At 34.0% G+C, this 15421-nt stretch overlaps 1 protein-coding gene across 12 annotated transcripts in view; it reads left to right on the top strand.

The window, feature by feature from the left end:
- The window catches only part of LOC105223981 (pericentrin), a 77313-nt gene that overhangs the window by 37559 nt on the left and 24333 nt on the right, over positions 1 to 15421 (top strand). For all 12 annotated transcript variants that reach the window (XM_049459293.1, XM_049459296.1, XM_049459291.1 and 9 more), the window contains one exon: positions 13226 to 13351. In XM_049459293.1, the coding sequence (XP_049315250.1) occupies positions 13226 to 13351 (126 nt within the window). The remainder of the gene's footprint in view (positions 1 to 13225; positions 13352 to 15421) is intronic.

Genomic DNA, 15421 nt, shown 5'->3' with positions numbered 1-15421 from the left:
AATACAAATGTGCCTTGCTTGTAATGAAGGACCTAAAACCCATTCACATACTGTTTTCGCAATGGTGCTGACCTGTTATTTTAGTCTTTTCATATATAAACGGCATGATTTAGATAAAAAAAACTCTAAACAGGGTTTGTTAAATTTACCACGAGTTTTGTAAGTAAACGTCGAAGACCCTATAATTTACGTGTATATAAATGTTATATCTTCAGTATTTGAGATATCGATCTAATATTTTGCACACGATCTTTTCTTCCCAAGAAATTGCTCGTTTGTCGAAAGTGCCGATATCGGACCACTAAAGCATATAGCTGCTATACAAACTGATTAAACAAAATCAGGAGGAAACATTTTTATTTGCAAGATATTTTCACCAAATTTGATATATATTATTGTCCAAGGCAACGCTACAATCACAAATTGAAGCATGTTCGCGAATAACGTTCTAAGCGACAGATTTAGAAATGTTCAGGAAATGAAATAAACGTTTAAAGCTTAAAGTTTTATCTATTTTGGATTTTTTTTATTTTTTTAATAGTAATCTGTCTATTTAGAATGAATAAATTGAAATAAAAAATTAATAAAATAGTTAAACTAATAAAAAAACGATATTAAACTCTTTAAATGGAAAAACGTTTTATATCCAAAATTAAATGGATGTTAACACGTTATTCCACTATGCATAACATATAGTAGGATGGCGTTTGAAATGTTTTTCCGTCAACGTATTTGGAAAGTAAAAGTTTTAAAACCAAAAAACTTGTATTTCAGTAATACAAACAAACAAAGAAGGTTATAAACAAAACGAAAAATCTCTTATTTCAAATAAATTTAAACGATATTTCCGCAAAATGTAATTCACAACGGATATATAGTAAATAGCATAACTGTTTATAAAACTGTGCATAGTTTTCTGGTAAATACGACGCCATTGCCAGAAGGTCCTTCTTCTTTTCATCACTTACTTTTATATAGATCATATGGCAAAGTATAATTCGCATAATTTCTGTTTTTTTGAGCGCAAATTATAAGAAGTCCATGTTTCTGCTATATTATGCTGCTTACACATTCTAAGTGTGTTTGGATCGTCTCTAGAAATTTGTATCCACTTTGCAGCAGTTATTTTGCACAAAGGATTTCTATATAAATTTTTGACTAGCATCTCGAAGTTTTTAAATTCATATGGAGCCATTTCATGAATGTGGAATGGATTCGAAGGCCTTGCAAAATGAATCATATGACACACATCTGCTGGTGTATAAAGTTGAGCTGTTTTTTTCTTATTTTCGATAAGTGCAAAATCCCGGTCGCATGGCAGAAAGCTGTGCCCTGAAGTAAGAAATTTTTGATTCACTTCAGAAAAGTATTTGGTCAGAAGGCTGTGGCACAAAGCAATCATAAGCCAGTTGTTATTTTGTCCAACGCATCTATCGGACCATATAATCAATTTTCTAATTTGATCAGTTTCCAGAATACTGAATTTTGATGTAATGTGTTTCCAAATACATGAAGCTATTTCAGCAGCTCCTCTTTTAGCAATCGTTTCGTGCCATGTGTACATATCGACCGTATTTTCTGAGATATTATGGACAGCAAAATTATAATTGGAATACTGTCGCTGATAAAATACATCAGAATGTGTGAGATTCGGTGTGAAAATCACTTGCTGCATATCGACACATATGACTACGGTATTTTGTGAATTTTTGCCAGCGTTGGAATCATCTCGAAGTAGCGCATATGCTTTATCTGCTTGCTCGTGATGAGCTGTCGCCAATTTTTGAATATTTTCAAATCGTTCCGTATTTTCAGCGAGAATCATATCAATAAAATACTTATCACAAACCTTGCAAGTATCACTTCTGTATGAAAAATGTGCTTATATGTATGTATGTGTCGTACGAAATTTAGGTATCCGGATATTTAACTTTGTATAACTCGTACATTGTTTTAATATTTAAATTGGGGTTAAGACAATTTTTTGAGATGTTGAACGCTCATAGTGACTTTCTTGGCTGGGAAAGCTTACTATGGGTTCATCAACGCTCACTTTTTCCTGTTCTATGATTTTGTGGGAACGATTTTCATGTTTTCCTCGCTGATCATCAATGTTTTTCCCATATTTTACCTTTAACCTTTACCTAAAAACAACAACAAGAAAATATTTACCTGAAATGTGTGACAAAACATTTTTTGCACACTCTCTCTCTTTTTCCGTTGGAAAGCACCAAAAAATAAAGTACTGTTGTATTTCGTATAGAACTCCCCTCTTCAACTCTTCTTCTTTTAGGCTCGCTCAATTCAAGAAGTGAGGATAGAAATAAACATTGCTCGTTATAATTTTTGCTATAAAAGTTATCAAAAAGGTTCTTCATTTGTTCATTATCAAGTTTTGCACAATAGAAATTACAATGGCAATCAAACATCTATTACAAAATAGTTCAAAATGTATATGAAATAAAAATTATGTACTTAAAACGTTTTTCCACTATACCTGCTTTGGGACATTTTTTGCTGGTATAACTTGTTTTTTTCTATTAATATAAGATTGCCCACTATTTCTTAGCTTTTTATTATTGAAATATTTTCAATTTTCTAAATTTATTTTCCTTTTGGAGCCTCTAACACACTTATCAAGCACACGAGAACACTCACTTTTTGCCATTGTACACACAATAAATAAGTCACTTGAAACGTTATTCCACTGAGTGCTTGTATTAAAATGCGATTTGGATACGAACAAGTGCAATAATATGCCTAATTTTGATTTGGATTGATAAAAGAGAGCCATTATAACAGCAATCTGCAAAAAACCGGTTTTGAATAAATTGTCGCTTACAACGTTATTCGCGAACATGCTTCAATTGTTTAGATCGAACCACTATAGCGTATAATTGACGTTCAAATTGACCGATTATAATCAAGATAAAGATCTTCATAAAATCTGTGAAGGGTATTCCAGCTTCGGTGGACTGTGGATATTTTTTCCTTAAATAAAACCGTTGCTAAAAACAACCAAAATTGTCTCCACAGCAAGTGTTGTCCGTGTGTCCAGCTATAAATAAAACTACAACAACACTGTAATGCAACGGTTGCACGTATTTTCTTCTTCACATATTTATGTTGCATGCATGATTAAGTATGTACATATGTATAAGCGTACATATGTATTTAAAACACTCGGAATACCGCAAATTTGTATGCTGCTCATATGTAAGAATAAATGTTGCTGCAGCCATTTGTTGGACTCTCCAAAGTTCATGCAATTTTCCGAGTCCAAAGGAACGCTGTGCGAGTGCGAATGCGCCAAATTAATTTAGTCAGTGACTAAAGCAATCGTTTATGCGTTTTAATCGATTGATGATTATATTGAACAAAGAATATAAGCTTACACAAAAATAGCAACAGCCGATAAGCGGAATTAAAAACAAAAACAAAAACTTTGTGTGCATAACTAGCACGTTGTACATGTGTGTACATATAATGTATGTACGAGTGTACGACTTAACTTGCAAACGAAAACAAAAAGTTCCTGATTGATGAACATTTCATTAGTGCTGTAATCTCACCAAGATTTGGCCTTTAATCTTTTATTGATTTCCCTTGAAAGTGCAATTGGCGAAAAGAGAGTTCTCAAAACTAAAAGCAAATGATTATTTGCGGATATGCTGCATGCAGTTGGAGAATAATTGTTGTTATTTTTGCCTTAAAGTATTTTTTAATTGCGAGAGGAAATACTCGTAAATACTGCAGCAAAAGTGATAAGTCAATTAAGGGAAAGTTAGAGGGATATCATGGCCAAATGTTTAATTGACTTTTAGGTTGAGTAGAAGTTTTGGATAAGATTGGAATTACAATTAAATTCTCAATTAAGATGCAAAAACTTGGAAGATATTGAGGATAGTCTGGATTTTTATATTTAAGCGTACACTAATTAGTACGCGTCCATTAAGGCTGGGAGCTTTTAGGTCATGGGTTCGTGTCACATCAAAAATCTAATATTTTGTTGCTTCGGACGAATTCCTAAAAATGGTTAAAATAAATAAATTGTTTATGTAAAAAATTTGCGTCCAATAGAATTAAAAATTTCAAGTAAAAATTTGTTTATTTTAATAGCTCTGAAGTAAATGTCAGAAAATATTATACGTCCGTAAGGCTCAATAAAAACTTATTTTACGCGAAAATAGCTAGCGAAGTGGAAATGCGCGAAAACATTAAAAATTTTCAAAAAGAAAGGCGAAGAACGTTGTGATCATTATCAAGAAAGATTCAAGCATTTCGGGAAGGAAATTGGCGATGAACATTGGCTGCTTAGTACGCGGGACGCAGAAGGAAGCTGGGCTGAAGATGTACAAGGTACAAAAAGTTCCGGATAGAAACGCTGCCAAGAACGAAACCGATAAAAAACGAGCTAAGAAACTGAGGAAAGATTTTCTTAAAAAGTTCGAATGCTGTGATGTGACTATAGCAAAATAGCATTAGAGTGGTTCCAACGTAATGGAGTAATATAGAACCAAATCCACCTAACTGTTCAGAATTAAGTCAGATCGGGAGCTACTCGGCTGTAGTAAAAAAGGGTGATAGAGGCAACAAAAAACATACCAGACCTTAAAAGAAAGTCGTCTTCAGCAGCTAATGAAAGGGGTTCCGGAAAAATTAAATTTGTGATTAAAAAAACATAATTCATAATTTCATCTTTCATTTTTCAAATCTAAAATAAAAATTTCAAATAATATATATAACTTTATAAAAATCGGACAATTTTATTCGACACAGTCCTATGACTGATTATACGCTAATCCGACATACCGATACATACATATGTATGTACATATAGACTGTTATTCTTATATGTATATCACTTGTAGAAAAACGAAGAAAATACATCTGAGTTTTTGTTTTTTTTTTTTTACAAATTTCATATACTTATTTATTTCTACCTATAGTATACAAAAAAATGTATGTGGAAACCAATGTAATAAAATGCAAGGACCTTAGAATATCTTCGATTTTCTATAATGCTCTCTTAAGTTATATAAAAATATATGTATGTATATGCAAGGTGTTTAAAATTGATGTGCATACATAAATACATGTAAATAAAATTAAATAAGAAGAAAAAAAAACAAATTCAAATTTAAATTCCTCGAATTCGAATATTCATCTTTCTTTCTAACTTGTTATTGGTTCGACTCGTCATTCTTCAAATATAGACGAATCGAGGTTGGCTTAAACTAGTACAAATAAGGCCAAAAGCCGAATGTTATTAAGATTACTTTTTTTGTATTGTTTTTATCATTAAAATAGTTAGAAAACAATAACCCTTTCAATTTCATTACGTCACTATTTAAATGGCTCTTTCTACAAATCACTTCGATGCTTTGTTTACAAAACTTGCACTCTATGCATTCATGAAGAAAAACAATAACATGTATAATTTCCGTTGTCTTGTTTATTATGTCACGAGAGGTGTGAACAGAAGTTAACATTTACCTGTGTACGTATCCCTTCAAAACTTACAATAATAAACAAATATTGACGAAAGTGAAGAATAACACAAACAACAAACATGTGTGGTTCCTCTAGGGTTCGGTCGGTGTTGAAACATGCGCTGACATGCGCATTTATGAATCTGTTTATGAAGTGGCACGTGGGCAGAACTCGTTAAAAGGACCTGGTTTGTTATTTTTGTGGTGTTGAAGAGCATGTACATAATTACTACGTGCGAGTGTTATACATACATACATATATGACGTTGTCACTTCTATTTGTAAACAGCTGCTGCAGGATCTACAGTGAAAACTCACTTAGGTGGACACTCACCGTCAGTCAACTTTTGTCCGCAAATGAGAGGTGTCCGCTCAATGGAGTGGGTAGCTATTTTATAAATTTTTAATTTTATTATGTCCTTAATACACACCACTTTCAGATTTAAATACAAAACAATTCATATAACATTGTTCAAACAGGAATGTACATATGTATTATGTACATACTTCAAAAATTCATATAAATTTCATGTAAATTCACATGAAGTAATATATAAAAAATATAAATATTAAATTCATTGCTTGAAAAACTGGGTAATTGTAGACTGGCTTAAGTTTTTTTGCAGATGGCTTTCCAAATTTTGCAACAATCCGAATGCAATAAGGTCGACGCTACAAAATCTTTTTAAATTTGAAACGGCAGTCAATGCGGTTTCGTTTGAGAAAATTTCATTTCTTTCTTCGGTAGTACTCTCATTATCAGTACTATTATTGTCAATAGTTTCTATGGTTTCGTCAATTATAACGTCTACCTCGAAGTCTGAGCTTTCGGTCCATGCATTATTATCTATTTGGACAAAGTCATCCGGATTTAAATGAGTACACTCTCCAAGGGCTTTTGATAATTCAAAAATCTAAGCCAGCGTTGATAACGACAAGTCATATTCGGGATCGAATTCAGGAGCCAGATTTCTATTTTTGTCAAATCCTGTCTTTTGGAAGCAATTTTTTACGGTTTGCGGTTGAACATTTGCCCAGGCTTCTTTTATGAAATGTATTGCCTCTAAAACGTTTATATTTTTTTTTTTGGCGAACCAGTCTCTATGCTTACCAAAATATTTTTAACCTGAGAGTTTCGGTAGTGAATTTTAAAATTTTGAATAATTTCTTGATCCTGAAGTGGTGTTACTAGGCAGAAATAGTATATTAACATTTTTCAAACTTATATCTCGGGGGTGGGATGCTGCGTTGTCTAAAAACAAAAGTACTTTTCTGTTTTCCAACTCCATTTTTTTGTCGAGTTCTTTCAACCACTGTGTCATCAGCAAATAACCACATAATCTGTAAACAAGGGCCTAGGTTGGTCAACTTTGGTTATTTTGTCATACCGCATTTTGTTGTTGTTCACTTAATCACATAACCACATAACTCGATAACCACCTTACCGTGAACAGCCTAATTACATTGAATTCGGGGAGTCCCCTTTTTTCATTTGTTATAATCTGTTATTTATACATACGCCATACACACATTCTCATATTTTGTCCGCTTACGAGGGGTTCGCGTCCGCCCAAGAGAGGTTTTTGATTGATTTTTTATGAAAACAGAAGTCAATGTCCGATAAGAGCTTCGTGTCGGCTTAGTAGAGGGGTTTCGTCCAACTTTGTAGCAATGAACTGTCCGCGTCCGGCCAAGAGAGTGTCCGCCTAAGGGAGGGCGATTTGTTCTGAAAATTGTACTTAAAACTTGGTGTATGAAAAAATGTCCGCCCAAGGGAGGTGTCCGTCTAATGGAGGTGTCCGTTAGGAGAGGTTTCTCTGTATATCTTTTCCGACATAATAACATAAACGACCTCAAAAAAACGATGTCTTACTAAATTTAAAATTACATATGTACATACATATGTATATCGATGAATCTCAATAATATTTTTATAGCAAAAAAGAAACAACAAATACATGCAAGAGCTGTAGCACATGAAATTTTTTTATTAGCTCTGCTCCCAATTTTTTGCTACGGCTACGCCAGAGCAGAGCACATCACTTCACTTTTTGCTATTGCTACAGCTATAGTTTTTTACCTAACAAAACTCCGAGCAGAGCACAGCATATACTTTTACATTGTTCTGCTATGGCTCCCGTCAAAGTGAGAGCGGTCACAATAGCAAAAAGCAATGCTACGGGAGTAGCGTTGCTTTTCAAACGCTGCTGCTGCAATATAGCAAGGCATCATATTCGACGTAAAAATATTGCAACATTCGAAAATGTCAAGTATCCGAGCAATTCCTTTTTTTTGACATTTCATGAGCACATTCATGATTACTGAAATGAAATTATTGATCAAGGCAACGCGACATTTGAAAGTAAACATTTAGTGATGCTATTTGGAATAGTTTAAAGACAAAAGCGGCAGAAATTCTTCATTAATTTCTGATGCAATTTTATCGATTTCGTTGTCGTTTAGGCCCGGAGTTAGATTTCTTGTTTTAATGAACGGCCAAATAATAATATTTCATTAAAACATAAAGAAACTACATATCTATTGTCTAGAAATTAAGGGAGCAAAAAGAATAAAGAAATTTTAGAAATGGTTGATTTCGAACTCTATATCTTAAATAAATAGTGCTTTGAAAGAGTTGTGTGGAAATTCAAAGCAAAATTAAAAAAAATGAAATGACTATGATTTACTTAAAGGAAAATTTACTTTTACACAATTTCCCACATGTTATAGGCCGATCTGTATATAAATACCCTTGGCCATTAGGCCATAAATTCAGCAAAACCCCTTAATACTTTGGTGCTTTCACACTTTTGTAGGTCACTGCTGTTTCCTTGTCTCATCTGTTGTTGCTTCTCTTCTATTCATTCTAAATGATTTAAATAATTCTAATTTAAACGTACAAATATTTAAATTATTTTCCACTGCTAACACCCTGTGCCTTTGGAGCAAAATCGAAATTTAACGGACACTTCTAACGTTGTTGTCACTTAGCTTTTATTAATGCTATGCGCCTAATAGAATATTTATATGTATGTGTGGATACTTTAATTTGATTTATATCTGACCGTTAGAAGCCAATTATTGGCGGGCAACTGCTGGTTTATTCGTTGAAAATCATACTCAAGTTTGTATAAATGTATAAAGGGGCTTAGCCTAGCATAGATGAATGACTATACATATGTACTTATGTATATTTATGTCGATATGTTAAAAATGTACATAATATCTCAGCATTTGTGTACACATACTTATCTATTCATGGCGTCATTGCGTCAATTTTCAGCTAATTTAGATTGCTGAATTGAAGTTCACAGTATTTGAAAAAAGTCACAGACGCAGTAATACACGCTTTAAAGATAATTAAATAGGTCATATTTTGGCTGAAAATGTGAAAAGTGTTTATGGTGCTGATACTTTAACTGCCAGACATGACGAACTTCGATTTGATAGATTGCGTTTTTATGACAAGGATGCCAAACGTTCTAGAAGGCCAATTGTCAAAAATAGGGATAAAATAATGAAAATCGTCGAGTCCAAGTCCAGTGATCAATACGATACAGTTTTCGGTGCCGTCTCGCTTGTTGTTCTTTTGTATGTTAGAATGATGATCTCTTATTTTAGTTACTAGAAATTACCATGAATGTGGTCGAAAAATATTTGGAATATCCGCTAATAATATTTTCAAGGTCAAACTTATTACGGAAGTTTCTTATAGCAGAAACAGCCAAAAACCCTACCTCCTTCCTTCCTGTGCCTTCCTTAGCGAGTAAAATGTGTTATAAGTTGAGCCCGTGGTAAAAACGCAGAAATCAGCCATCTTTGTTTGTTTTTATTTGAACAATATACGCATATATAGTTTTGTACACATCTCTGTTTTCAATTACATTTTTTTATAATATAAAATATCAAAACTGAAAACAAACTATTAGAATTATAATAGTTTATATATTTATAAATAATAGCATTCGACTCTCAAACATGTTGCAGACAACTTTTATAATTACTACAGTATATCGAGATTGGCAACCCTGCGTTGTGAGAGAGCAATCCGCTGACACGTTTCTACGGCAAAAATCCAAATGGCGTGGATTCCTACGGCATCCTACGGCAAAGAGAGAAGGGAGTAGCGTTTTTCGCTGTTCACTTACATTGCGCGCCCATAAGATAGTTCGTATCAGCTGGCACGGGCCACGGGTCTACGTTTTTGGCTGTTTGCGATATTAATCTATTGCGAAGTTAAACAATCAGCAATTAATTACATTTCTTGTTTTAAATAGAATTTTATTCGAACTAAATTCTTTGCGAAAACTGAAACTTGTACGAACAAGAACATAAAGTGTCTTTCCTGTCGTCTTCTCGCCTACAAAAAACCGGGTTTGGTGAAGAAAAATACTATTTATCTGAGGGATCCATGTCTACGTTATCGCTTGCATAAGCATAAAAAATACCAAATTAAAATTAAAAAGCAAATATGTACCAGTATACTAGAAAAGTACGCTCTGAATTCTACGCTGAACTTGCTTCAACTCTGCGGTACTTAACAGCGATCAGCGCTGAGTTCTCACATTCGTTAGCTTTGGGCTCGGATCGGCTTTCAGCAATCGCTCAGAAGCTTACATCAGTATGATACCAAACAAATGGATTGTGACTCGACAGAAATTTTGGGCTTGGCTGGAAATTCTTATGCATACACCTCATTGTTCGGACCTGGCATCTGTTTCTGTCTATGGTGATTAATTTGGTTGAATTTGCCTCAAAAGAAGTTTGTGAAAATCAATTGTCGCAATTTTTTTGCCAATACCCCCGTCCCTATTATCTCCAACGGTTCGATCTTTCTAGCTACGCTAAATAAATCTTTTAATTTTATGGAAAAAAAAAATGGATTGCTTTTTACTCTTAAATATTTTCAAAAATTTCGCTTCACTCTCGACCACTTTGTAGAATTACGATAATTTTGGTAATGATATATTCCTTTATTTTCGAAAATATTTGCAGTGATTTTAAAAGTACATCGCATTAACCTTTTTGGTGAATGTTTCATATATTGTAAATTTCTGAAACATATATTTTGTACACTTAGAAGTAGACATAGTATGTACATAAATATATAAAAATGTAAATATTTTGAAAATTCACAGCAGTAGCTAATTGCGCAATTTCCTTTACTTTACATACATCAGTATGTATACACAGTATATACGAACGCCTAACGGTTTACGTACTACTTACATATGGATATGTTTTCCATTGTCGGTGTTTGCTTGTTTTCATTAAAAGGGATATAAATTGATTCTACAGGGAAATAAAAAAATCGTGAATTTTCCTGAATAATATCAATGAATCGTTCATTTGCGAACGTCATCGGAATATAATACACACACAGTTGCTTTATACATTTATTTATTTTTTTTATAGTAGCACTTGCCAGATTATTTGTATGTACGAGGGCTGCTATATTTCTGGCCTAATAATGAAAATAGGCATATTTATCAACGAAAATGGTTTTTTTTTCGTTGGATTTCGCTCGTCTTGGAAGACCCACACGGTCGATTGCTGTTTTATTCCAGGCTCATACGCATAGATCCATGATTCGTCACCTGTGACGATCTTATAAACGTCTTTTAAAGCCCGCGATCGTATTTTTTCAGCATTTCTTTACACCAATCCACACGAGCCTTTTTTTGAGCGATTGTCAAATTGTGCGAGATCCAACGAGAACAAACCTTTTTTACGGCCAGGTGTTCATGCAATATCGAATGTATGCTGGTGGGAGAAATGCATAGGCATGCCTCTATCTGAAGGTATGTTACATGACGGTCTTGCATTATCAGTTCACGTACGGCATCGATGTTTTCTGGCACAACGGCTGTTTTTGGACGACCTTCACGGAATTCGTCTTTGAGCGAGCGTCGGCCACGATTGAATTCGTTGTACCAGTTTTTCACAGTGCTATAGGATGGTGCTTCATAGCCATACAAAGATTTTAGTTCATCGATGCACTCTTGTCGTAATAATTCACGTCGAAAGTTGTGAAAAATGATCGCACGAAAGTGTTCATGAGTTAATTCCATTTTTTGGCCGAGATGAATTTTTTAATTCCCTGTAAATAAAACAATTCACGATTAAATGAGAAAACGTTCTGAGTGATATTATGCTAAAAAATGTCAAACTTTCCAATGGAAATGTCAGATTGTACCTGGCAACACTTAGTGTTGCCTAGTCCAGAAATATATACATATCGCTCATTTGCTGCAAGACCGGCATAAATCAAAAAACGTGATTTTTGAGTTAATGATGCAGAATTGTTCGTTATATCATACTTCATGTTGAGTGAAAAATTCATATGAATACCTCTTATATGCTCCGCTTGAGAAGAGAATATGTTTCCTGTTTTCCGTGTAAGGCTTTATTTTTATTTTTTTTTTTTTAATGTGTTTTATTTGCAATCTATTTTAAAAATAATAAGCTTTATGACAAAAAACAAAAATTTATTGTCACAGATCAGTTGTATTTATTTGAATTTGTCAATTCGAAAGTAATTTTTGTTTGGGCCATTCGTAATTGTAAAACTTTATTAAAATCTGGAAAACAAATCTTAAAAAAAAGCGGTATTATATTTTTTCGGCTTGAATTTATAAAATTTGCTTTTACAAATGAAGATTTTCACAAGTGGGCAGCGAAATGACGAATCGATGACAGCTAGAAAAGATGCTAGCCACTTGTATTCACGCCGCCTCTTGAATTAAATTTTTTCCAATTACTCTATATTTTTTAAGAAGAGCTGAGCTCGAACTTAGCGAAGGATAAGGTAACGATCTTAAAAATGCGGTTATTAAAAGAAAAGTCCCACATCAAGTAGTCTTTCAGACCGATTTACATGATGAAAGATAATTCAAACTTTTCTAGCCAACGACTTAGGTTACTCGGGGGCAGTCAGCCTTTGATGAATGGCCCATATTTGAGGTTTTATTTTTATCAAAAATTCAATACAGTGTCTTTGTTTAAGAGTAATGTTTACTTCGCTGACACCCGTTGAAAATGAAATGTTCCATGTAAATTTTCCTTAAAGACGCTTGTAAACAACGTGCTATTGCATCTGTCTGTATGCCAGCCCTCTGTCAACAAAGCGAACTTTTGGTAAATCTATGACTTGAAAGGGGAACTGAACGTTGAACTATTTCCAAAGGGAAGTTTGCGGCACCCTAATTACGAAATTTATACAACATCAGACACACACAAGAGCGGGGGTAAAAATTGAACTTTCATTGTTCTACATTCAAGCCACAATTCACTATCGAATCCCGCCACTCCTGAATTCTCTTGATGAATGAAGACATTAGAGAACGAAAAGTATTTGTACATATAAATTTGTTATGGGTGCCGTGGCCATCAATTCGTTTCCTTGCAATGTAAACAGAGTGCCACATGTACGGTGTGCCACATGTTATTTCTAAATATATCAATATGTATGGTTTCATGTTGCCAGTTGAAGTTTTCTACAAATTGTTTGAGATCATGTTTTGTAGAGTTTTAAAAATTTTTCTTTATTGAAAGTGCTTTATCTTTTCCTCTGTCTTTTCTTCGAGTATTACCACTTTAAGGGAACGATCGCTAAAATGTTCCCAAAGCTCATGTTACTCTTTATAATCATCCATTAAATGCATTTCCGTTGCGTAAATCGAGCAACACTTGAAGGCCAAATATTAATCTTAAATTTTGTGTTTTTCTTGCAGACTTTATTGTCGGAAACAACAACGGATGATCAACATTGGCCGCCGGAACTGATTTTACTGCGCGAGAAATTCACCGCTAAGAGTCAATTAAAAATCGCACAGCTGCAAATCAAACATGAAGAGGAGGTATGAGTTTTAAATACGTGTGTATTTACATTTTTTCTGTACAATTTGTTTAAAAGCATTTAGTTTATCATGTTTTTTTGTATTTATGTATAAAATTAGATATCCGCAAAATTTGTTTGAAAACAAGAAAAAATGTCAACATCGGTTGTACCCTATAGCCTATAATATCCTTCACAAATGAAAATGTTGTTCATACAAGCCTTGATTTTTATCGTTTGTTTGTATGACAGCTATGTATGTATGTACATTAGTATATGCTTTATGGTCTGATATCAACTATATATTTAGAGATTTCAGCATTGCCTTGCCCAATAATTTCTGCCAAATCTTGTGAAAATATCTTGTCAAATAAAAAGATTTTGCAAGAACTCGATTTTGATCGTTATGATCGTATGCTAACAGATGGATATAAATCATTTCTATATACTTACATTTTAAAGGATCCCCGACGTTTCCTCGTGAATGTTACCAACTTCGTGGCAAATTGTTATGCCCTGTTTAGCGAATAAAATAGGTTTAAAATTTTGTGCAGCTTTCGAAAAAAGTAATCCTAAGTAAGCGATATCTGTAGAGTGTCTCCTATCACCGCCAACTATATTTTAACATTATAGAAAATCATTTTGTTGATTTTTTTATGTTTTCAGAAGTTAGCCAATCTCTTACTAATACCTGGTTCTTCATTTTTTCAATCAGACGCATTTTTGTGATTAACAAATACTGTTTCAAAGTTTCAACACAAGAAATCCCTCTTTCTAGTTTTTTTAATACTAAAATTGGGTCACTTCAAAACAACGTTACAATTGTCCAATAGCTGTGAAAAGTATACACATATAAATTTTAAGTCTAATTACAGGTTAAGTCTAATTACAAAACATATGAATTTATTTCTAATGGTGGTTGGGTTCTCATACAAAGTGCGTTCCAAAGTAAGCAGGGCTTAAAAAAAAACAACAAATGGTTTTTTCGGCAAAATCAAATTTATTTTATTCATAATAGCCTCCTTCTGCTTCAATAGAGCTTTGTGCACGGTCCAAAAGCATGTCGAACGAGTGTTTTAGCTGGCCGATATGGCCGCCAATATGCCGTGGCCTCTCCGTCCGCATAATGCTTTCCTGTTATGGGCAAATGCATTTTTCCGAAAAGGAAAACGGTGCCATATCAGGTGAATGCGGGGAGTGATTAGTGGTTAAAAGGTGATTTTTGGTGAAATATTCAGTCACAAGCGTCGATCGATGAGACGGTGCATTATCGTGCAACAAACGCCAACTTTCATCTTTGCGATACTAGGGCCGAACACGTCGAATACGGCGCACCAAACGCTTCAAAACTCCAAGGTAGAATACCGCATTAACGTTTTGAGCGGGTGGAACAATTTTTTTGTGGACAATACCCTTGGAATCATAAAAACAAATTAGCATTGTCTTCACTTTTGACTTCTCCTTGCGCGATTTTTTGGGTTTCGGCTCGTCCGGTACCTTCCATTCAGCACTCTGTCGTTTCGTTTCAGGATCATATTGGAAACATCATGTTTCGCCACGAGTCGCAGTATTGTGAAGGAAGTTTTTGTCCTTTTGACCATTTTAATGATGTCCTTCGAATGTTTGATTCTGAGCAATTTTTGGTCGTCAGTAAATTTGTGCGGGACAAACCGTAAACCCAAATGTTCGGTCAAAATGCGACAAATCGATGTTTCGGAGATGTTCAATTCCATTTCCATGAATTTCAATGACGATTTCGGCTGATTTTTGATGAATTCACGCACAGTTTCGGTGGAATTTCCGGTGATCACGGATTTTGATTGGCCCACATGTTGATCGTCATTTATGTCCTCACGACCACTTTGAAAACGTTGAAACCACTCGTGCACTCTGCTACGGGATAGGCAATCATCGCCATAAACTTGTTTTATCAATTGAAACGTTTCGGTAAAAGTTTTACCAATTTTAAAACAAAACTCATTTTCGCACCGATAACACAAACATACTGACTCTTAAAACGCAATAACTTCACTGCCAATAGATGAAATGTCATGAAATGCTCACTGGAGAATCGATGAAGATAGCAGATTCT

The sequence above is a fragment of the Bactrocera dorsalis genome, chromosome 5 (assembly GCF_023373825.1).
Source record: "Bactrocera dorsalis isolate Fly_Bdor chromosome 5, ASM2337382v1, whole genome shotgun sequence".
NCBI classification, from domain to species: Eukaryota; Metazoa; Arthropoda; class Insecta; order Diptera; family Tephritidae; genus Bactrocera; species Bactrocera dorsalis.
Note: the sequence above shows the minus strand (reverse complement) of the source record. Positions and strands in the feature narration are given on the sequence as shown.